General features: G+C 47.2%; 1 protein-coding gene and 1 long non-coding RNA gene across 2 annotated transcripts; one reads left to right on the top strand and one right to left on the bottom strand.

Annotated features, from left to right (window-relative positions):
- The first annotated feature begins 686 nt into the window (after positions 1-686).
- On the top strand, positions 687-8,612 carry LOC116517982. Its single transcript, XR_004256493.1, has 3 exons — positions 687-746; positions 1,904-1,906; positions 8,602-8,612. It is a non-coding gene; the product is annotated as an uncharacterized LOC116517982 (long non-coding RNA).
- On the bottom strand, positions 1,495-24,570 carry ZDHHC7 (zinc finger DHHC-type palmitoyltransferase 7). The gene is given in 11 exon segments (XM_032231182.1): positions 1,495-5,022; positions 5,209-5,339; positions 7,059-7,129; positions 8,084-8,200; positions 9,341-9,465; positions 10,415-10,476; positions 10,479-10,529; positions 10,532-10,645; positions 10,648-10,734; positions 17,329-17,409; positions 24,052-24,570. Coding segments are annotated over 9 exon segments (921 nt in total). The 5' UTR covers positions 10,718-10,734; positions 17,329-17,409; positions 24,052-24,570; the 3' UTR covers positions 1,495-4,842.

Raw genomic sequence — 24,570 nt, forward strand, 5'->3', positions numbered from 1 at the left:
TATATACTCGAGTATAGGCTGACCCGAATATAAGCCGAGGCACCTAATTTTACCACAAAAAAACTGGAAAAGTTATTGACTCGAGTATAAGCCTAGGGTGGGAAATGCAGCAGCTACCGGTAAATTTCAAAAATAAAAATAGATACCAATAATGTTTTTGAATATTTATTTCAAAGAAAAACAGTAAACTAGCGGTGTATTCAATGAAATACTTCACTCACCTCATGATGCTGATGTCCCGCTGTGATGATGATGTCCCGTGCAGCCGCGGGAGCGATGTCCCGCCTCCTATGACACACGGCACAGTGATTCCTATCATTGGATCACTGTACCAGAGGAGGTGGGACATCGCTATGTGGCTGCTTGCCATAACAAGGAGGAGGTGGGACATCGTTGCAGAGCGGCAGGAGGGGGAGGAAGGGGAATCGTAAGACAGCCCTGCATTACATTAGAACGTGAGGAGGGGGGATGGTGCGGTGCGCGCTGCGCGGCAAACTGACACAGAGGGAGGGGAAACTCACAGGGGCACTGGGCCATTCACGAGTGTCACCCAGCAGCATGGCTCCGCCCCTTTTTCTCCTCCATTCCGGGCAAATTTTTCACTGACTCGAGTATAAGCCGAGGCGGCTTTTTTCAGCCCAAAAAGTGGGCTGAAAAACTAGGCTTATACTCGAGTATATACAGTAAGTGGTTTATTTTGTGTTACACTCCCATCTATTGTGTTGTTGTGGAAACAACAGGACTGGGTAGAACAGCAAATGGAGATTAGCTCAATGCAGATCGTAAAACCAGTTTGATGGCCATAGTCCAATGGTAGTTCTAGCCGAGAGATGCATTCAGTATATATGATTGGCATACTCCTAGGATTTAACCTACATTTTTGAGATTCCTCTTGCCATTTGTAAGATATCAATGTTGGAACAAAATAAATTGTACTTAAAATAAAAGTCTTCAAAGCAACGTATCGCGTTAATACTTCAGAATGGCCATTTATGGCTTGCGGGCAAGGTAGGTCTTCACAAGAAGCTGAAGGATGCACTCAAATCAATCAGAATAGATCTGGAAGGGACCTTGGAGGTCTTCTAGTCCAACCCCCTGCTCAAGCAGGAGATCCAATACCATTTCAGATAGGTTTTTAAAAAAAACCTCCAGTGAGGAAGCACCAACAACTCCTAGAGGGAAGCCATTCTCAATTGTCTTCACTGTCAGGAAATGCCTTCTTAGTTCTAAGTTGCTTCTCTCCTTGATTAGTTTCCATCCACTGTTTCTTGTCTTGCCTTCTGACGCTTCGGAAAATAAGCTGACCCCTTCTTCTTTGTGGAAGCCCCATAAATATTGGAACACTGCTACCATGTCGCCCATTAAATCAACCCATATTCTCTCTCCTGATGGGCTCCGCAGCCACATTATGAACCTGGGAACTTTGTGTCCCACTTCCCTGGAACAATGTCTCCACCCCCATAAAGTAAATCAAAGCCACCATTTGCCTGGGACTAGTCAACAAAGCTTCCATCGGTTAACTTTATTCCACATTTTTATATAAAAAAAAAATTACAACAGAACGAGGATCTGAAAACCAAGGAACTTCCGTTTCCATCCATTCCACACACACATTTGCTAAAACCAGAGACATCATCCCCTGTTCAAACATGATCTGCCGAGTTTCAGAAGGACAAGTCCCACCGGAGGTGACCTAGATATGAGCGAGGTCCTTCAAGGTCGCTATATCTAATTCTCAAACGACAGGAATGAAACCGCCAGAGATTTTTAACTGGCTCCTTTCTCCCCCCCCCCCCACCTTTCTATCTTGTATTGCATTTTTCTTCCAGTGGCAGCTTCCTCCAGGGTTAACGTCAAACTAAGACTTGAACTGCCCACATTTTGTTTAGAGAACTGAGAAGAGTTTGTTAAGATGTACCAAGCACTCCTCGGCTAGATTCTGTAAATGCTAAATATCTTACCCCTTACTAAGGCCCTGCTCACTTGCAATGGGCGGTATTTCTTCTGCACGGCAGATGTTAAAAACGGCAATCGATAGTAGGGAAAATATTCATGGATATCTTTATATGCTTATTAGCTTGATGTGGCTCCTAAGAATGGAGGACTGGTGTCCTCCTTAACACCGTGGTGGATATATACTGGTGGACCAAGTTCTCTCGGAAAGGAGAAGTAACACTAGATTTGGCTTGCAAGGAGGAGAAACACCTACATCGTCTTGGAAAAAACCTACCGAAGGACACGCCTGTGGTTTGGTCTCTCTTCTTCCTCACCTGTTCCATCAATCCTGCGTATTTTTAAATGCTGACGCATGCCCCAGGAAGGATGCTAGGAGAGACTTCTTAACAATAATAGCACTCTGTTGGACCCCTCTTTATTATAAACATGCAACCCAACTCACAAAAAAAGTTAAGGCACTATACAACAAGAAGCGAGGTGAGCCAACGGGAGCGATAGGAACCAATGCCAGCTGCTTTTGTCCGAATGTTCACACCCTACGGCTGTGATGGAGAACCTAAGCCATGTTGCCTGGCACATGCGGTGTCACCCGTTCTCTCCCGGGTTTCTGGCATGCCCCCACGACAATCAGCGGGCCTTCGTGCGTTTGGCACTGCCGGAAACTGGAAGAGCTGGCCTTCTGTTTTCCAGCGTGAGCTCACGTCAGCCAGATGATCATTGCTTGTGCATGCGCGCCAGTAACTGGAAGACTAGCGTGCCGGAAACCAGAAGTACATTTTCCGGCGCGTGCAAGCCGCCGGGGCTGCTCCTCTTCTGGGTTGTGGATGAGGTGAGTGCCTGCCCGTGCTCCCTTTCCAGCACTTGGTGCCAATAAGGTTTGCCATCAGTGCCCTGCAACCTTCATCTTGAGATGCTGTGGGCCTAAGCCTGCTACACACACACCTCTTTCTACACGCGAAGGTTAAAAAGGGGTTCCTGCAGATTTTTACCCCGCTAGTTGCTGCTGAATCTCAGCTCTCATTTCTAGGCCATTGTGAGCCAGCGCCGCCCAAAGAAATTTCTGTGGTCATGTGGCCAGCACGACATCGCGGATCGCTGTTCCCTTCTCACCAAAGCGGGTACCTATTTATCTACTTGCACGCTTTGAACTGCTAGGTTGGCAGGAGCTGGAATGGGGATGGGGGCTCACCCCATTATGTGGCGCTCGGGCCTGGAACCTGGGCTGCCAACTTTCCAGTCCACTCGCCCAGCATCTTTAACCGCTGAGCCACCACGCCGCCCCCAAATGTTTCTACATCTGCACCCAGAGGACTTCACTCAAGTCAAAATCTTCTCCGAGAGGTCCACCACAAACCCTCCTTAATCCATACGCGAATTGTTGTGCAAATGCAGTTCTGGTGAACTTGTATCTCAACCTCGGAGACACAAGTACGTTAAGCGCCAACCTTCGTGCGGCACCTTCATTGCACGGGTATCCTCCTGCCACCCTCTGTAGATGCCCAGCTAAGGGTGTAGAAGCATGCGATGCCATTACTGGAACGAAAAGGACTCATCCCTATTAGAGTTAAGACAACTCTTCAGAAGAAGCTCGTTTTGTTTTACACGGGAAAAGACCCGAATACAACAAGACCAGCATACCTACATCCCTGAAAATCTACAGAAACACACACACACAAACACACAGGGTGGGCAAGCATCATTTAAGCATAATTACCATTAGGAAACATGTGGAATCTCATGACCGATCTGAATCCTATGTAGAGTTAAACGCCCACCTGCCTTTAGTGAGTGCTTCCTTAATTGTAGCCTTTTTTTTTCAATCTCGAAAAAACTCTTCCCTTCTTCTAACGTCATCTCAACCTGGGCAACTTTTTTTTTTTTTTAAGAGCTGGAGTTCAACTTCCTAGAATTCCCCAGCCAGCCGTGGGACATTAAACGAATGGTTGTTAAGTCGAGGACCACCAGCACTCTTGGGATCTAAGGCAGCATCTTCAAAAACGTCTTTCTTTCTTCTTCAAAATCCATTCTTGGCCTCCCCAAATAGCAGAGAAGGGCTTCCCTTAAATTGTCCGTAGGGTGGCCTCCTATTTAGCACGGGGCGGATACTGAACCTAAAATGGAATGATCCGGTGAGGGGAGGGAACCTGAGGCCTCATCCTGGCAAGCTGTGGGTTCTTCTAGTGGGAGAATCCGAAGCCGTGTGAAATCATCACCCACCCTTAACACAACACTCCCAGGCCTTGTCGGGGCGAAGAGGAAATAGGACACCCCTGGCGCCAGGCCACCATCCTGAAACTTTCCCGTTTCGGGGAGTGGGGTTTGGCTAGCCCTTTCCAGCAGGTCCCGTGATTGACAAATGGGCGTTTCATGATGGGCAACGGTATCTTGGGATTGACAATTGCATCTCATGATTGGCAACGGAGTCCTGTGATTGACGACGGCGGCTCCAGGAACAGTCTTTTCAAAACAGAGGAGAAATCAAAAGGGGGAAAAAAAAAGAGGAAACCCCACAGGCTCCTTTAACGAAGAGATCTGGCGGAGAAAAAAAAAAGATTCCTATGCAGTTTCTCTAAAATCACGTTAACCGTGATGGGAGACGCTATTTGGATAGTTCCTCAGCCTGACTGTCCCTTTCCCCGTGGCGTTTGGTTCGTGCCGCTCGACGACGGAAGCCCGGCGTGGCCACATTCCGCCTTCCGCAAGCCAGACATCGGAGGTTATAAAGGTATAAAAACTCTGCTTGCTACAAGCAAAATGTTTGTTCGGTACGTTGGTTATAAAGTCCGCTGGCCCCCGGTTGCGGCTTTCCCCCCCCTGCTCCTCCCCCCCCCGGCACAATAAATACAAACAAAAGCCTCGTGTGGGTTTCAGCATGATTGGGCGGGCTCAGACCGAAAACTCAGGCGCGCCTTTCTTGGCCCTCCTCAACAGGAGCCTCCGGATTCGGAACCCAGCGAAAGGATTAATCCAGAGCAGAGACGGTTGTCCCCCGAAGACCGACTTCATCCCTTCCCAGCAGAGCCGCCGTTCCCACGTCGGCTTCTCGCTCTTCAGCCTTTCGATCTCCTGCAAGTTAAAGGGGGGGGGGGACCTTGCGTGAAATTCTGCAAACTTGGGGGATTTGTGTGAGCCCAGATTCAAGCTCTCAGCTGGAGGGGAGGGGGGAAAGGTTGCGAGAACGGCAGGTCCAAATTGCAACCGGGGGGGGGGGGGGAGATGATGTTGTGTGGGGGGGGGAGGGAAATGGCTTACCGTTTCGTCATTGCATATCGAATGGATCTGGGTGCCGAACATCACGGCGGTGAACGTCAGAAACAGAAACCCTTCAAGGCACAAGAAGATCAGCAGGATGACGGTCACGGGAGGGGAGAAGTTACTGCATTCTGGGAAGGAAGGATGGAAGGAGAGAGAGAGGAAGGAGAGGAGGAAGGAAGGAAGGAGAGGGGAAAGGAGAGGAAGGAAGGGGAAGGAAGGAGAGGAGAGAAGGAAGGAAGGATAGGAGGAAGGAAGGAAGGAAGGAGAGAGAGAGAGGAAGGAGAGGAGGAAGGAAGGAAGGAGAGGAGAAAGGAGAGGAGTGAGGGGGAAGGAAGGAGAGGAGTGAAGGAAGGAAGGAGATGAGGAAGGAAGGAGAGGAAAAAGAGAGGGAAGGAAGGAAGGAAGGAAGAATTAAGTTTCAATTCAGAACAATCACATTCACAAGTCTTTTTAAGAATAATTAGCCCGTCCAAATAAAAAGTGGAATTCAAAACTGACTTGCAAATACAAAAGACTATTGTATTTAGAGAAGGCACAAAAACATTGAACCATATACTGGAGGGATAAGCATGTGGAATGGGGAGTCACAGAGAATGGATATATATTAGATGTGTTGGCCAGATAGTTTAGGAGACTTCAACTGGTCTGCGAGGGTGACATTCCCATTTTAGGGCTTCAAAACCGTTCAGTTTAAGGCAGGACTCCCGAAAAACTTCAGGAAGCATTTTTGATTTCCTAATCAAGCCTTTCTCAGCCTCGGCAACTTGGACTTCAACTCCCAGTAACCTCCAGCCAGGGGGATTCTGGGAATTGGAGTCCACTTCTCTTCAAGCTGCCATGGTTGAGAAACCTTGTCCTAATTTAACCTTAGAGGCTGGGATTTGCTAGTGGCTTCCTATCCAACTAATAATCAGGCCTGACCCAACTAATTCCTAAGGTGAGGTAAGGCCAGCCATCTGCCGAGATGGAATTTGCATGGCTGCCCAAGGAAAATATCCGAGAAAGCAGGCTGGTCATATCCGACCATCATGTTCAGTGGGACACGGGGAGGTTAACCCTTGCAATTCCGGCGCCACACGTGTGCAACCCTTACACGGCAAAATGCATCATGGAAACGATTGCGTCATCTCCGTGGTTCTCTCACTGCACGATCTAAGCATCACCCACGCGGCGCTCCCATGCATAATTCAAAAAGGCAATTATTTTGAAAACAAAAACTCCCAAATACAATTGGGTCGGTTGGAAGATGTCGCCCCGAGCACTCAGTAAAATGCTCTTTTGGAAACGCGCCAAGCAGCTTCCTTCAGGAAGCAGAACGATGCGGATATCTCCCAAGGGTTCCCATCATTTGAACACTCAACAGCCGATTCCCGATTTTTCAGGCTCCTCAAACCGTTGGGTATCAGATTTTCAAAAGGGGCTCCTCCCAGAAAATCTAACTACTTTAAAATTCCTGGTCTTAAGATCCGTTTCCCAAAACTACTCCTCCAGCTCCGGATATGAGCTTGAAAAAGACAACGGTTCTTCCAAAAAACTTTGTCCAGCAGAGTGAGGAGTCCCTGATTTAATCACGAGACCCCGAATGGCATGCATTTGTTTCAAAAATTATTTCTCTTTGCAAGGAATGATATTGGCTTTGGTGCACAACTTTAGTCATTCTGGTGCAGTTTCCCCTGCTTTTATTGATGGCTGCCACCGCTCGCTTTTGTCAACGGCTACTTAAAATCCTTCCACGGTTTCAGGTTCGCGAGGTGGTTCCTTTACGGTCTGACGGCACCTGAACCGTTCTGCTAGACAAAGCGATTCAGGCGCGCTTAAAATAAATCAAAGAGCGCGGGCTCGCTTACCAATCCACTGATCCCGGACGCAGGAAAAGAACTGAAATCCACAGAGGATGAGGGCATGAGCTGAATTAGAGCTATGTACATCTGGAAAAGAAGGGAAGACGCAGGCATCAATCGTCAGAATCTCTTCAACGCCTTCACATGTCTCCTTCCTTTATTTCTCATCTGTCTTCATTTCTTTCAGGGGTGTCAAACTCAATTTCATTGAGGGCCACATCAGGGTTGTGTTTGATCTGGGGGGGTGGGTGGGCTGCAGCCCTCTGGCAGCAAAACGGAGCTCAGGAAAGCCACGTGCGGCCAACCCAGGCTCCGTTTTTGGCCACAATGGCTTCCTGCAGCCTTCTGCAATTGAAAACAGAGCCTGAGTTGGCCGCACATGGCTTTCCTGAGCTCTGTTTTTGCTGGCAGAGGGCTGCAGGAGGCCGTCGTGGTAGAAAACGGAGCCCAGGCGAGCCACACGTGGCCTCCTCCGTTTTTGCTGCCAGAGGGCTGCAGGAGGCGGTCGTGGCAGAAAACGGAATCCGGGCGGGCCGCACACGGCCTCCCCGAGCTCCGTTTTTGCTGCCAGAGGCACAGCGGGCCGGTCCTTCACTGCTTCTGTGGCAGCCCTGCGGGACAGATCTAAGCACCCCACAGGCCTTGACGTTGACACCCGTGATTTATTTTCTCCATTTTTGGAAGCTGCCTGATTCCACAATGATTTGAGGCAGCTTAAAACAAAATTAAATGCAAACTATGCCTATCAAAAAAATTAAAATAAAATAAAAGGAACAGAGCTAATCAGAAGATGCTCCCCCCCACCAAAAAAAGGTTAAAACAGCAAAACTTAAAAGCCCACCCTCCATTTCTAACCAAGGAAGGTCTGAGAAAATGCCAAAAGGGCAGAGAGATAGAAGAGAGAATATTTCACAAGGCAGGCACCATCAGCCAAGGAGGCGATATCGGCATTAAAACACCACCGATATTCTGACTGGCAAATTTAAATGTTCTGCCTAACGTTCACTCCTCTTCCCCGATTACCAAAAAACGAAATCACAATGCCTACTCACAGTAAAAGGACAAAAAACCTCTGGTTCCTCTCCCCTACGCAGTTGTTCACCCACGGACAGTGATGATCCATCTTCCGAATGCATCGTTTGCAAATACTGATGGGATTTAAAAGGAAAAACAAGTGAGGGGCAGGGGGGGGGGATGTTATGTGTATTTTGTAGCTGAAAGTAGAACCCATTTTTTTTAAAAAAAAAATCCAAGGTATTTGCATACAGCAAACAAGCCAGATCTATTTCCTCTTTTATAAACAGGAACAAAACTTTATTGATTATATTTTGTATTTCTGAACCGTTCACCTCCCGCCAGGCGAAACGCTGGAAATAGATCAGGTCTGTGTCATATCTGATAGGAGTGAAGATTATACTGAGACACCTGGCCACAGGTCTTCCTTGGAACAACGCTGAAGTGGAGAATCCAAGAACTTTTCTTGACTCCCAGCGGTATAGAGTCAGGAAGAAGAGCTCAATGGGGATAAGCAAGGACCCTCAACTGAAAGGGGTGAAACATTTTTTTTTTTAAAGTTCTGAGAAATGCCTTTGGGGGGGCGGGGAAGCATCTTTGGGCTAACCATGACCTGGACAATGAGAAGCTCCACAGACTCTGGGAGAGAAGCTCCTTTGAAAGAAGACTAGGCTGATGACATCTCAGGGTAGCCATAGGGGAAAGGAATTCACACCTCAGCTCTAACCAGATGGAGAAGATAGCAACAGCACTTAGACTTATATACCACTTTACAGTTCTTTTACAGCCCTAAGTGGTTTACAGAGTCAGACATTGCCCCCAACAATCTGGGTCCATTTTACCGACCTCAAAAGGAAGGAAGGCGGAGTGAAGTTTGAGTCGGCTGGGATCGAACTCCTGGCAGTGGGCAGAGCTAGCTTGCAATATGGCATTCTAACCACTGCACCAACGAAGGGAGGGAGGGAGAGAGGAAAGAAGGAAGGGCAACAGCACTTAAGGCTTATATACCGCTTCACAGTGCTTTACAGCCCTCTCTAAGTGGTTTACAGAGTCATTGCCCCCAACAATCTGAGTCCTCATTTTATCCACTTTGGAAGGACAGAAGGCTGAGTCAACCTTGAGCCTAGTGAGATTCCAATTGCCAAGTTTCAGGCAGTTGGCAGTCAGCAGAAGTAGCCTGCAGTACTGCACTCTAACCACCGCGCCGCAATATCCTCAAGTTATGTATTATATGCTGGTTTCAGAGCAAGTCAAGGGCAGCTGCAAATAGATACCTGCAGTGATGGGCACGTTCTGGCTTCACGCTGCAACATTTGGGGCACTTATAGATGACCTCGCCTGGTTTCAGCTGCAAACTCTCCATGTATTCTTTTGTAGCATTTCCCTTGGGGACAGCACCCTAAAAAACCAGAAGGATAAAACTCGCGATTAGGAAGGAGGCACCTCCTTTACCGTGGACTCCTCAATCTCATGTTCTCCAAATAGGCCGTCCTTCAGTTCCCAAAATCCCACGGCTGCTGTCAGGCATACAGCCATCTTTTTTTTTTGGCCTGCCACACTTTCTATTCTTCTGCTATGCATTTTCTACTGTGGGGAAATGGGAAGGGGGGGATTGTAAGGAGTTAGATGATATGTAGCCATAACAACATTCTTTCTAGAAAGCCAAGGTCATCCTTTGCTCTGCACCTGGATGGGTGGAAGCTGACAGCGTGGCCAGTGGGAGATTGGAACCATGTGATGGACTTGTGGGTGTTGGGGTGAGATTTTGAACTTTCAACTGGGTGGGGAAATCTGGGAAGCTTTCAGATTCGGCTTTTCCCAGATGTGCCAACATGGCTCTCTTCATGAATTTGAACTTTGAGCAATTGTTTGCCTTGAACTCTGATTTACTTTTGGAGGCTATTTGGAACCCCGACAGCTGCATTGAATGTGGGATTCGGAATGGGACAACTCACCACGGCCAACTTACTACAGCCAACTCACCCTTGCCAATTCACCATGGCCAACTCACCACAGCCAACTTGCGTTGGCCAACTTGCCTCACCAACCCGCCACAGGACAATTCAACAAATATATTTATGTAAATAATTTAAAAATTATTGTAATCCTTGTCCATTCAGATTTCATTTTGTCCCTCCTTTGTATCCTTCTTTTAATGATTCTATTCCACCATTTCCTCAACGTTATGTAACTTTGTTCTGTGGCGAGTTGGCCATGGCAAATTATCCCCTGGCAAGTTGGCTGTGGCGAGTGTCCTAGACTCTCGGGATTCTAGGAAGCGTGAAATCCACGTGGTCAAGAAAGACTCCTCTGCGTGGCATCCAAAACTGTTGGGTCTCCATACTCACTGGATCTGTCAGCATGGTTCTTAGGTGAGAGGACAACGCAAGCACAGCCAAGCCATTGAAGAGACTCCGTTGACTAGGGAGTACCAGAAGTCTTTGGAAGGCAGCAGCATGACAAGGTGACCACGAAGTCGGCGTAGACCACCAGAAGCCAGGTCATCACTGCGCAGACCATCCCGCAGCTGTCACGGATGAACCAGAGGCGATCTCCCGCGTCGCACTCGGATGACGACGATCGTAGCAGTCGTTCTCGGCGAGAAGTGGATGGTGTTCAACTTCACGCAACCTGTGCCCGGATGACTGCATGGTTTTCCGAACTGGCCCTGAGGGGAAAATAACCAGTGAGTAGCAGTGCACTCAGGATCCTAGACGGTACATCTTGGGTTGCCAAGGATGGCGAACAGCCCATCCTGCTCTAATTTAAACGAATCAAACGCAGTAGGAAGGACTCCAGAATCAATGTACCCAAGGTGGATCTCCACAGACTGAGAAGACCAAATATTTAAGATCCCTGAGATTTCCTCCCCCACATTTTGCCAGCTGCCTAGAACTTCTAGAAGTCCTCAAGTCAGCTGTGAAACATAAATAAAAGTAAGCACTGTTCGGTGCTCAGAGTTGAAACGAGGGGGTCTGTGGTGCCTGTTTTCTCGCAGACATTTCCTACCAATTAAATAACATTATTGATGCTAAAAGGGAGTGAGGTTTGCAGAGGAGGAGGAGGAGGAAGAGAAGAAGATGGAGATGATTGTGGAGTCCTTGGTGTTCGCGGACCTTGGTTGCTTTCTTGCAGACGTTGCCTTACCCAATGAAATAACATTATCAATGCTATAAGGGAGAGGGGAGGAGGCGGAAGAGGAGACGACTGGGGCATCCTTGGTGCTTGAGTGTTCTTGGCTGACTTTTCATTACTCAAACTAGAGAACATCATCACGGAACAATCTAGCTCATAGAGTACCCAGGACCCCATAAAATTAAAACCTTCCTCTCTTTTCACACTGCTTGCGTTTCTGACAGTTCTTTCAAACTGGCTTCTCAAGTATAAAATCTTTGGGAGAGGAACCTCACAAGAGGGGGGGGGGGGCTCGTGAAATCCATCTCCTGCTTGCCGACCCCATTGTTTAGCAATAGCAATAGCAGTAGACTTATATACCGCTTCATAGGGCTTTCAGCCCTCTCTAAGCGGTTTACAGAGAGTCAGCATATTGCCCCCAACAATCTGGGTTCTCATTTTACCCACCTTGGAAGGATGGAAGGCTGAGTCAACCCTGAGCCGGTGAGATTTGAACCGCTGAACTGCTGATCTAGCAGTAGCCTGCAGTGCTGCATTTAACCACTGCGCCACCTCGGCTCTTTAATGCTGTTTCTGCAGGAGTTTGAATACCTTTAGCTGTGCTAAATGAGATGGCCATTTCAATGAGTTACTTTCACGTAGGAATTGCACCTAGGACTTTTATTATTATTTTTAACATTCAGCCTCTGGGGAAGAAAGAAGTTCTGCTTTGGATCCATCTCTTGCTCCCCTCATTTGCCTGGCCCATCCTTCTCTTTTCCTTACGCACGGAAGACTTCCGGGGGAACAGTTGCTAAACCCCATTCGGTGCATTGAGTGATGTTCTAAGGAGCTTCATGAAGGCACAGAGGGCCTCATTACCATATTTTTCAGACTGTAAGATGCACTGGAGTATAAGACCCACCAAGATTTTGAAGAGGGTAATTTAAAAAAAAAAAGTTTTTTGCCCTCTCCGGCCTCCAAGCTCTGTAACCCTCCCAGAGCCTCTGCATGCCCCGTTTTTTGTGAAAAAGGGGAATGCCCAGAGTTTGAGAGGCCTGCAAAGTGCTCCTGGGGGCTGGGGAGAGCAAAAATGCAACACATGGGGGGTTTGGGAGGGGAAAATGGGCATGTTTTTCACAAAAACGGGGCATGCAGAGGATGTGGGAAGCCTGTAGAGTGCTCCTGGGGGCTCGGGAAGGTAAAACCAGCCCCGTTTTTGTAAAAAAATGGGCCCCTTTTTTGCTCATTTTTGCCCCCCCAGCCCCCAGGAGTACTCTACAGGCCCTCCAAACCCTCTGCATGTCCATTTTGCAGAAAAATTGAATGCACGGGGTAGACTTTCGGGAGGCCAAAAATGCTGTATCCAGTGTATAAGATCACCCAGATTTTCACCCCTTTTTTTGGGGGGGGGGGGGAGGGAAAGGGTGCGTCTTATACTCTGGAAAATACAGTAAATCGTGGCTCGCTGGGAAAGGAAGGAGCTCCCAGGGGGGCGGCCCCACGATTCGGACGGAAAAATCAAAGTAGGAGGAACAGCTGCAGTGTTAAATCTCTCAGATGCCGAGAATGACAAGAAATCCTAGAGACCCTTTTCATCCTAAAATCCCTATTGATTGGGTGCTATTACAGCTGGTGGCGAGGAGCAGTGCTGAAAGCCTGCTATTGATCTGCTGATACCCGAGCAGATGCTTCTTCCCCCCCCCTCCCCATGGCAAGCTTCCTTCTTTCCTTACAAACGCAGCACCCATGAAGGCAGTTTTAGAGGCGCTTGGGCAATGTGTGATTAACCTCGATTTATCACCAATCGTGGCAGGATTGCTGGGCCAGGCAAACTCAACAAAGGAGGGCAGAAGGAAGGAGGGGATTGATTCTGCCTCCTCGTCCTCACTGGCGTTATAAATGGGGGGGGGGAACGACAAAGGGCCTGTGAAGAGGTCCAGCCTTAACTTGCCGATAGTAGCTATTAGAAGTTACAGCTGCCAAAACATCTTAGGGAGACATTTAGGCGGCGAGATTCCAACAGCTCGACACAATGGTCAGATATGGCCAGATTCCCTACAACAGTGATGGTGGGCCTTTTTGCACTGTGTGCCCAAATCGGAATGTGCATGCATGCACGGGTGCCAGAGCACCGGAAACCCAAACACCAGCTGGCTGGCGCATGCATGCCTGGGTTTTTTTTTTGCTATTTTTTTTGCCATTTTTCAGGCCATTTGGGGGCCAAAAACTGCCTGGAAACAGTCAGAAAAAGGCCTGAAAAAACAGCGTGTCTTTTAAGCCATTTTCAGGGCATTTTCTGGCGCTCCAGTGTCCACAGAGACCAGCTGGAAACCAGAAGAGCCACTGGCAGTGGTGTACATGCCGACAGAGAAGGCATCTCTGCATTTATGGAGCGGCAGAGGTAGAAAACCTGGCTCACACCTATTGATTGTTGCTTGAATAAGGGGGGTGAGAGACAGGTGCCTTAGTCCATATACAGGCGAAGGACCCCTTGGGATCCCCATATGAAAAACCACTTGCGGCCAGAACCTGAAAAATAACATTGAACACAGCACAGCCCTTAAACAAAATGGTTCGTTTGAGGATCTGCATAGGTGGGACTGATGGGGGTAGATTGTAAGGGTGACACCGAAATATAATTTTACGCCATTTTATTCTATTTAACATATTTATGAATTAAATTATATTGTATCTTATCCTATAACTATTCTATTTTACCCTGCTTACTTTAAACTGTTTGCATAGGATTTTAAACCCGCCATCCTGGGCCCAACGTTTGGGAAGCCAGGCTCTGCCTATCACAAGCCAGGACAAAGGGTGAGTGATGGAGGAGTAACACCTCCTTAAAAAAACCTTCGTCCAGCTGGTCCGGCTGGGAGCACCTCGTAAGGGCCCCATTTCCAGGGCTACAGGAGAAGACGGTCAAGGGTTCTGAAGGCAGAAGTGGGCTCTACGCCCCAATGGCAGATAAAGAGGCAGAAGCGTCTTCTAGGAGAAGGGGAAGCTCTGATTACAAACCTCCACTGGTCTTGTGGCTGCATCCACTACTGGAAAAGGCTTCAGGAGTCAACCTCCAGGCAAAATCCGGAGCTTGAGAGTCCCGGAAGCAGTTCGTGACTGTGTACAACCACGTTCTGCTAACCTCCTGCAACACAGCTGGAACCAATCTTATTGGCTCGCCTTTCCATTGGACTAATTCAGCCACGTGGAGAGGGGGGATCTGCTGCTTGGGTAACAGTCTATCCTCCATATTAATCTACCCAGGCCTCGTGCTCTGGAGAGGGACACTGCAGCTTTGACCTCTTCCCAGAGCACGATTCCATCGTCTTTGGAGACTGAAGGATGCCAATGCAATGCAAACCTAGTTCCCTCAATAGTTCATCCTACGTTTTAGCCTTCAGACCATTTATCATCTTTGCTGCTTTTCTCTGAAGTCTACCATCGTCTTTTGAGACTGAGGGATGCCAATGAAAGTCTTGTTTTGTTCCGTATAGCATCAACCTTGTGAACTCTCAAGTTTCCTCTTTCTGCTACATATTCAAAATGGATGATAGATAGATAGATAGATAGATAGATAGGTAGGTAGGTAGGTAGGTAGGTAGGTAGGTAGGTAGGTAGGTAGGTAGGTAGGTAGGTAGAAAATAGATAAATGATAGATAGATAATAGATAGATGATAGATAGATAGATAATAGATATAGATAGATAGATGATAGATAGATGATAGATAGATAGATAGATAGATAGATGATAGATAGATAGATGATAAATAGATGATAGATAGATAATAGATAGATAATAGATAGATGATAGATAGATGATATAGATAGATAGATGATAGATAGATGATAGATAGATAACAGATAGATAGATAGATAGATAGATAGATGATAGATAGATGATAGATATAGATGATAGATAGATAATAGATAGATAGATGATAGATATAGATAGATAGATAGATAGATAGATAGATAGATAGATAGATAGATAGATAGATGATAGATAGATGATAGATAAATAGATGATAGATAGATAATAGATAGATGATAGATAGATGATATAGATAGATAGATAGATGATAGATGATAGATATAGATAGATAGATAGATAGATGATAGATAGATAATAGATGATAGATAGATAGATGATAGATAGATGATAGATAGATAGATGATAGATAGATAGATGATAGATAGATGATAGATAGATAATAGATGGACGATAGATAGATAGATGATAGATAATAGATAGATGATAGATAGATAGATGATAGATATAGATAGATAGATGATAGATAGATGATAGATAGATGATAGATAGATGATAGATAGATAGATGATAGATAGATAGATAGATAGATAGATAGATAGATAGATAGATACCCATCGTATCGGCTCTGCCTTTCCATTGGACTAATTCAGCCATGTGGAGAGGGGGGATCTGCTACTTGGGTAACAGCCTATCCTCCATATTAATCTATCCAGGCCTCATGAATAATAATAACAACAGCAACAACTTGATAATCACCCCTTAATTATTTTTCTTCTCCTTTTCAAGGTACTCGGAGACTGTCTGGACAAGGCCCTGCACTGTTCCTGGGGAAGTTTTTCAAAAGAAGTCTGCCATTGTTTCCTTCCCAAGGCTGAGATTGAGGGACTGGCCAAAGCCAACCCCGCAGATTGGGCGCCTAAGGTAGAACTAGAACTCACACAGTCTCCTGCTTTCGAGCCTGATGCCTTCACCACTGCCCGGAACTGGCTTCTGGGTCTGTAGCAAATTCTTCTTTCGCTGATACCTCTGAAGGAATCTGGATCCACTCAGAGCCACCCCAAGGCTTACGATCCTTAGAGATCCAGCTGACAAATGGCATTTTGGAGCAAGATTACAAGATTCTAATCTTGCCCTTGGAAAGTGATCAAGTCATCCACACAACATCCTAAGCGTGACTTGATTGCTGTTACGATCACAAAAAAACAAAAACAACCACCACCTAGATGAGGGGAACAAAAATCTTCATTTTGGCACAGGGTTCAGATCATAATCCCGGAGCAATTCTGCAGCAAAAACCTGATCTTGCTTTTTTTCCAAAGATGCTGTGTAAGTTAAAAGACCTCGCTGTAGGCGGGGGGGGGGGGGGGGGGAAGGGAAGACAGCATAAAGGAGGTTGAGTTGTTGAAAACCCCAAAAATGTGATCAAACATTAGACTGCCGGGAGTGTGTGTGTGGGGGGGAATGACTCCAACCTCACGCTGATGCACAGAGCCTTCGCATAAAACGGATCTCTTTCAAACCACAAACATTTAGAGCAGTGTTTCTCAACCTTGGCAACTTGAAGATGTCTGGACTTCAACTCCCAGAATTCCCCAGCCAGACATCTTCAAGTTGCCAAGGTTGCCAAGGTTGAGAAAACACTGTTTTAGAGAATTCTCGACGTTTTGCAGCTTTATAAAATTGCCAATATTCATTTTTTTTTCTCCAACCTGTGCCCTTCAAGCCTGCTGCATTGCAGTTTACGGACGTCTCTTAGCCAGCAGCCAAGAGACCAAAGAGAGTTTGATCTTAGGAGAAGGATGGCAGATGAAATGCTTTTAACTTGGGATGTCAAGTCTAGATTTCCCGGTCACGAGAATATCAATAAAGAGGGTTTTTTTGTGTGTATTTGCTGCATAAAAGCAATAACGATACCCGGGAAATCAGCAACAAGAGGCTACAATAATTTAAAATATGAACCGTTCCAAAAACTCAGGGAAAGTTCTGTCAAATACTCAACCTGGGAATAATGTGAACTCCTGATGAAAATTCAACCCCTGCCCCCCAAAAGCTGCAATTTAAAAAAGAAAAGAGCCTAGTTATGTATGCGTGGCAACTGGCCACGAAACTCTAGTGGTGCTTCCAGTTTGAAACGTTATCCATCAGTCTCACTTCCCTAAATCATCTACCTGATGGGAAAAGACCCCTCTTCCCCGGCTTTCTAATGGAGCAGTCGAGGCCAGCTTACGAACTTCACCAGTTTTTTCTCTGCTGTTTTATCTGCTGCCTATCCGAACAAAAGCTTTGTGAACAGGAAGGAAGCTGGGGGGAAACGGTGTGGAGGTTGGTGCGTGCAGGTGTTTCTAAGGGCCGGGGGAAGAAAACGATACATACCTGTTAGGGACAACGGTTAGTCGGACATCTTGCTGTTCCTTTGGGCTTCTACGATGCGCACGTGGTCATATCCGGTGTGACCTGTGACGAGAGTCAATAGAAGTGCGTGTTGGTCACAGGCAGAAGCGTGACCCGACAAAAGGGCGAACGACAAACCGCGCCCGACTAAACCGCGTCGCTGTCATCAACGCAGCGACAACAGCCAGCGCGGAGAAAGAAGGGCGCTTTAAATAGCGCGTTGAAAGAAAGCTGATTTAACTTAAGGTAAGGGTTAGGTTTAGGTTTAGGGTTAGGATTAGGTTAAGGGTTAGGTTAAGGGTTAGGATTAGGTTTAGGGTTAGGGTTAGGTTTAGGGTTAGGTTAAGGGTTAGGTTTAGGGTTAGGTTTAGGTTAAGGGTTAGGTTTAGGGTTTAAGGTTAAGGGTTAGGTTTAGGTTTAGGGTTAGGGTTAGGTTAAGGGTTAGGTTTAGGATTAGGGGTTAAGTTTAGGTTTAGGGTTTACAGCGTGCTTCTTTCTCCGCGCTGTTGTCGCCCTGTTGGTGACGTCAGCGACGTGGTTTAGTCGGGCGCAGTTTTGTCGTTTGCCCTTTTGTCGGTGAACCAGGCAGAAGAGCCCGAGAGAAAACCCAAGTGGGGCATCATCTGGAAAGCGAGGAACATCTGCGGAACCTGATAGCAGGTGCTCCCTGGAGAAGCACCTTTTGACCTCTGGGCTTACTTGTCAAGTTCAAGCATCTTCCTTTCTCTGGATTGAGAGAGAAGAGAGACAGAGAAGAGACAGAGACAGAGACGGGGGGGGGGAGCTTTTGATTCTTCAGAAGAAGAGACATTGTGGTTAATGTGCAGTGTTATCTGCCACCAGCTGTTTTGGGAGGTGTCAAATTCGGGCCATCTGCCCTGCTCTCTTACTGGCCAGCTGTCCGCAGGCCGTTGCCATATTCCAGAAGGTTATGACCCATCTGGAAGGCAGAATGCACGCCGTCCCATGGGCTGCATGAAACTTGTGACTGATGCAAAACAAGGTAACCAGGATGACTTGGAACCGGTTTTTTTGTCAGGTTTTAAAACCTTCTATTTAGATATTATAGTCCTCCAGCTGAAATTGGGTTTTTAAAGGCTTAGGACTTGGGTCCCCCTAAAGGTTGTTTCTGCTCTATAGTATGAAATGCGTTCTTCTTTGAGTAATTAAGATTAGATATTTCTTTCCATTTGTGGTATCCCCCCCCCTCCCCGAAGTTACTTTGTCAATCACCGCTTCTGTTCAGGTTTAGTTCCTCTGACATTATTTCATTTCCCATGCTTCCAGCTAAACTGCAAATTAATTTCACTTCTAAGTTATTCTAGCGTTTACATTTTTACCATTTTATTATCCTCTTTTTGCTGCCTTTAGAGGATAACTGTGGCAAATGGATTCTTGCTATTAATGTTTTAATTTGATTTACTTTTCTCTTATTTTAAGCAGAAAATCTAAAGCAACTTAAGAAGCAGGGGAAGACAGTAGCCGTTAACGTGGCCAAACAATTACCTCCTCTAGACCGATAAGATCCCACAGATTAGGCCTCCTCTGAATTCCATCCACCGGCCAGTGTCGACTGGCGACTACTCGGAGGAGAGCCTTCTCTGTGGCCGCTCCGACCCTCTGGAACGAACTCCCCGTGGAGATTCGAACCCTCACCACCCTCCAGACCTTCCGCAAAGCCCTTAAAACCTGGCTATTCCGACAGGCCTGGGGCTAAAAAGCTTCTACCCCCTTCTCGAATGGTATGACTGTTGTGTGTTTTAAATTATGTTTTGTTGCGTGTTGTTTTAATTTTTTTGTCTGTATCCCCCTCCCTTAGTTGAGTTGTGAGCCGCCCTGAGTCCCCTTCGGGGGAAAAGGGCGGCATATAAATAAAATAAACATCAAACAAACATCAACATCAACTACCAGTGTCTACAAGCAAAACAAGGACGCCAGCAAATCCGAGAGAAATCGCTAACGAAACACAAGATCACAATGAGCAGAAGCACAAAATGCTTCTTCAAATAACTCTGTTGACTTCTCTCTCAAGAGCCCAGAAGGCAAACAACTCAACAGCACAGTGTTAATGTCAACAAGAGTGAATAATTCAAAAGTACAGAATGTGAAGTAACTCCGGGCATCTCGTAAATGAGCCAATCCACCTTAGAGCAGGGACTTTCCCAGAATCAAGTCAAGCCGTCAACCAACTCCAGTTGTTAAGCAAAAAGTGGGAAAGGGAAGGAAAAAGGGGAAAATCAAAGACCGTCGATCTAAAATATATTTCATAGAGAAATAAGGATATTTTTAAAAAATCCACTGATTCCAGGGTCCCGGGGACAAAGCATCCACCACCCTCAACGATGCAAAATTGTTGTCTACAGCCCAAATACTATTTCAAAGATTTTTTTGGGGGGTGAAACTGACGCTACTTTGGGTTCGTCGTATCCTGCCTTGAATGAAACCGACCGAATCAGCTTTTCGTTGTCCAGGAAAAGCAGCAGCTGCAGGAGGCTCAGCCAGTTTCTAAGGATCACAATTAAAAACCTCCTCTTGATTATTATTCCAAGTATTGCATGTTCAAGGTCACAGTTGCTCCGCGCCCCGCTCAACGGTCACTTGCCTGTAACTGAATATTCCGAGCCATCCTAAAGTTACATATTTTCCGGGGTCGCCTTCTCCGCGAGAGGTACCAGCTGTGATTGAAGCAAATCTACTCTCCTCCGCCTTAAGCTAGTTTTCTGCTTTTTTCCCTTTCCTTTCCTTTCCGAGTTGCAACATACCTACAATCGGTTCCTTGCGTCAGCCCCCTCGATGTTCTAAGTGTGAGGGTGGGGAGGTCTGCAGGCCACTCAGGGCCTGCCACAGCCACGTCATGGGGCATGGTGGGAGGGTTTACATTTTGGCCGTTGGCTCCTGCTCTCCAGAGCTGGGACCTGTCCCAGGGTCCACAGGGGTTCTCATCAGCAGGGCCATGGGAAGTTGTGATGTCACAGAGATCTTTCTGGTTTCTGTGAGCAGAGCAGGGAAGTAGGAAGAGAGGGACAAGAGTAGGTGCAGAAGGACATCAAGAACATGGCAGAGACATCCGTGTGGAATCTTGAAGCCAAACCTTTGAAGCTGGTGACCGACCTCACCACTCAACCCACGGAAGATCAGAAAGAGGGCAGAGAAGAGCAACAAAGAGGATATGGGGAATGGAGGCTAAAACATACGAAGAACGGTTGCAGGAACTGGGTATGTCTAGTTTAATGAAAAGAAGGAGTCTTCCAATATCTCAGGGGTTGACAGAAAGAAGAGGGAGTCAAGCTATTCTCCAAAGAATCAGAAGGCAGGACAAGAAGCAACGGATGGAAACTAAGCAAGGAAAGAAGCAACTTAGAACTAAGGAGAAATTTCCTGACAGAACAATTAATCAGTGGAACCACTTGCCTCCAGAAGTTGTGAATGCTCCAACACTGGAAGTCTTTAAGAAGAAGTTGGATATCCATTTGTCTGAAGTGGTGTAGGGTTTCCTGCCTAAGCAGGGGGTTGGACTAGAAGACCTCCAAGGGGTTCCACCACAAAACCGCGGACGACAAAATCGCGGTCGCCGAAAGCGCGTATGTGATGTCATCACAGCGCGACGAAAAAGATCGAAAAATGTAAAAATAAAGTTAAAACCTTCCCCTAACCCCCCCCAAAACCTAACCCTAACCCTAAACCTAACCCTTAACCTAACCCTAAACCTAACCCTAACCCTAACCCTTAACCTAACGAAAAACCTAACGCTAACCCTTAACCTAATGCTAAACGTAACGCTAAAGCTCTAACCCTAACCCTAACCCTTAACCTAACCCTAACCCTTAACCTAATGCTTACCTTTATGTGAATCGGCTTGCTGTAATTTAATTTTTATTTCAATTTTTCGATCTTTTTCGTCGCGTTGTGATGACGTCACATACGTGATTTCGTCGACCGCGCTTTTGTGGAACGTGGTTTTGACGGGTCACGCCTCCAAGGTCCCTTCCAACTCTCTTATTCTATTCTTTCAAGCAAGTGTGTATTTATATAGTAGCCCAGAAGGATTGCTTTTCTTTCTGCATTAACACACACATGTGTTACGCAGAAAAAGATCATGTGTGTTATGTGTGTGTGCAGAAAAGGAAAGCAAGTCCTCTTGAGCTACTATAACAATCAGCAAAATATACACTTGTTTAATCTCCCATGTGTTGTGTGTTGCCTCCAGAAGTTGTCGGTGCTCCATCACTAAAGGTTTTAAGAAAGAGACCGGAAATGGTCTGAAATGGTATAAGGTTTCCAGCTTCAGGAGGTGGTTTGACTAGAAGACCTCCAAGGTCCTTTCCAACTCTGTTCTTCTGATAGGCTTTTGATGCTTCTTGTCCTGCCTTCAGGTGCTTCGGAGAATAGCTTGACTCCCGGCTCCAGTAGGGGGTTGGACTAGAAGACCTCCGAGGTCCCTTCCAACGCTGTCATTCGTTGATGGGACTTTGGAGATTTAGGGCAAACAGGAAGTCATGTTTTCATCCTACCAGCAATTGACCAAGAATGGAACAAGCTAAAAACCCAACACCCAGGCAAGCTATGGTACGTTTTCACGTTTTGCTGACATCTGTAATATAACTCAGATTTTTTAGCTATAACATTGATGGCCCACATCATTTTCCTCTCTCTTCGTTCTTTTAAGAGCGAAGTGAACATTTATCTGTTTTTTTTTTTTAAACCTTCCATTTAGCAGTCTCTCCCCAGGGGCTTTGATCTGCTCTCAAAAGTTTTGCAATTCATCCTCCGGCTGCTGGATCTACCGGCCAAAATTGATATGCCAACTACTGAGGCCAGCTGATGATGGGAGGGTTAGGAATCTCTTTCATTCAATTATTGACGCTTACAGAGGCACTATGACCTCCAGCGTCTTTTAGAGTCACCCAATTAGTGTTGTTTTGCAATAATTGCACAGTAGCCAATTATTGCATGGGGGGGGAGAAAAAGGGTAGAAATATTTTAAGGTTTTGCCAGGCGAGACGAGGAAAGCCTACCCCATTCTATTGTGTACCACTTCCTGAACGCGCTTGGGAGGCATGCTCTAATGCAGTATCAGACGATGCTTTGCCTGCAAAATGGTCTGTTTCACTTTGCTTTTTTTTCTTCTAAAAAGAAAAAGAAAACTTAAAAAAAACAAAACAGAAACGGATGCTAGATTTTCCCACGCCCCAAGAAAGCATTCTAGTTAGAAAGGAGACTAGCCTAGGACTCTAGGAGTTTACACGTCCTGAACTAGCTCAAGACAATCGGTTTCACATTATTTTCTAGAAGTATCACTGCTAAGAGCTTTGGATAGACTTCAATCTCAAATTGCACAGCTGAGAAATACTGGATTTTGAGAGCTGAAGTTGCCGAAGTTGAGAAACCCTGAGCAAAACCTGGAAAATCCCGTCTTGAAGGAAGCAGTGCAGATAGGCCTGATGAAAAAAGTCTATCGGGGTTGGACTAGATGACCCCCCAAGATCCCTTCCCACTCTATTATTCTATGGTCTATTGAGAGATGAGGACCCCCCCCCCCTCACCCAGGTGGGGATTGGCACCCCACGTCCCGAAACTCCAGCAACTCATCCTGGGAGGCCACAGTCCCCCTAAAAGGACAGGAGGTCTAATACCCATCATTCCCAGCCAGGATTTCAAAGAGGAAGGCGAGGGATGAGAGATGGGAATCCACCCTTCCTGGAGAGCACCCAGCTGGGAAAACTCCCATCAGCTTTTTCCCCTTCCAAAATTGGCTGGGGATTATGGAACCTGACTCTTCCAAAATTGGGATGGGCCTCAAGTCCCATAAACCCCCACCGCCGTGGCTGGGGATTATGGAACCTGACTCTTCCAAAATTGGGATGGGCCTCAAGTCCCATAACCCCCACTTGCCGTGGCTGGGGATTATGGAACTTGACTCTTCCAAAATTGGGATGGGCCTCAAGTCCCATAAACCCCCACCGCCGTGGCTGGGGATGATGGAACTTGACTCTTCCAAAATTGGGATGGGCCTCAAGTCCCATAAACCCCCACTGCCGTGGCTGGGGATTATGGAACTTGACTCTTCCAAAATTGGGATGGGCCTCAAGTCCCATAAACCCCCACCACCGTGGCTGGGGATGATGGAACTTGACTCTTCCGAAATTGGGATGGGCCTCAAGTCCCATAAACCCCCACTGCCGTGGCTGGGGATTATGGAACTTGACTCTTCCAAAATTGGGATGGGCCTCAAGTCCCATAAACCCCCACCGCCGTGGCTGGGGATGATGGAACTTGACTCTTCCAAAATTGGGATGGGCCTCAAGTCCCATAAACCCCCACCGCCGTGGCTGGGGATTATGGAACTTGAGCATTCCAAAATCGGGGATGCACCTCAAATCCCATAAACCCCCACCGCCGTGGCTGGGGATGATGGAACTTGACTCTTCCAAAATTGGGATGGGCCTCAAGTCCCATAAACCCCCACCGCCGTGGCTGGGGATTATGGAACTTGAGCATTCCAAAATCGGGGATGCACCTCAAATCCCATAATCCCCAGAGCCTGGGGATTATGGGAGGTGATGTCCAGGGCAGAAGAGAGGGAGGGAGGCACCTGGCAGGGGCTGGAAAGGGCGGGGCCTCTGAGAACGGGAAGAGAACAGGCGGGCGGGGCCAGATGGGCGGAGCCTCGCTATGCCCCGCCCCCTCACCCCCTGACAGACTCACCTCGCCCCGGTTCCTTCAGGGTTTTGCTTCTCACGATGCCGGCTGTATGACGATGGCGGCGGTCCCGGCCCATTCCGGATGGAGGGGCCCGGCCCCGCAGGCCCCGTCGGCTGAGGACCCGTCGCCGCTGAGATAAGCGCCGAGCGATCGGTCGGTCGGTCGAGCTCCAGAAGCAGCACGGCGTTCCCGCGCATGCGCGCCGTCACGCGCTTTTGGCCCAGCCCTCAGGAGTGTAGGGGAGGACGTCCGCGCATGCGCTTAGAGGATTGGGGTTTTCCTCCCAAGGGGATTGAGGGAGGAGCGATAAAAAAAAATCAGGGATTCACGACGACTTTATGGGGGTGGGGGCGAAGGAGACATCACCGCTTCCCTCGTTTTGCGGATGGACCGGAGCATGTGGTTGGTGGGATATAAAACGTGCGTAACCCCTCTGACCGGAGAGAAGGAACAAGAGTGGCGTTGATCTGCACGCCTGCTCCGCAAATGGCGGCCGCCAAATGACATCGGAAGTGACGTTTG

The sequence above is a fragment of the Thamnophis elegans genome, chromosome 14, assembly GCF_009769535.1.
Source record: "Thamnophis elegans isolate rThaEle1 chromosome 14, rThaEle1.pri, whole genome shotgun sequence".
In the NCBI taxonomy this organism is placed as follows: Eukaryota; Metazoa; Chordata; class Lepidosauria; order Squamata; family Colubridae; genus Thamnophis; species Thamnophis elegans.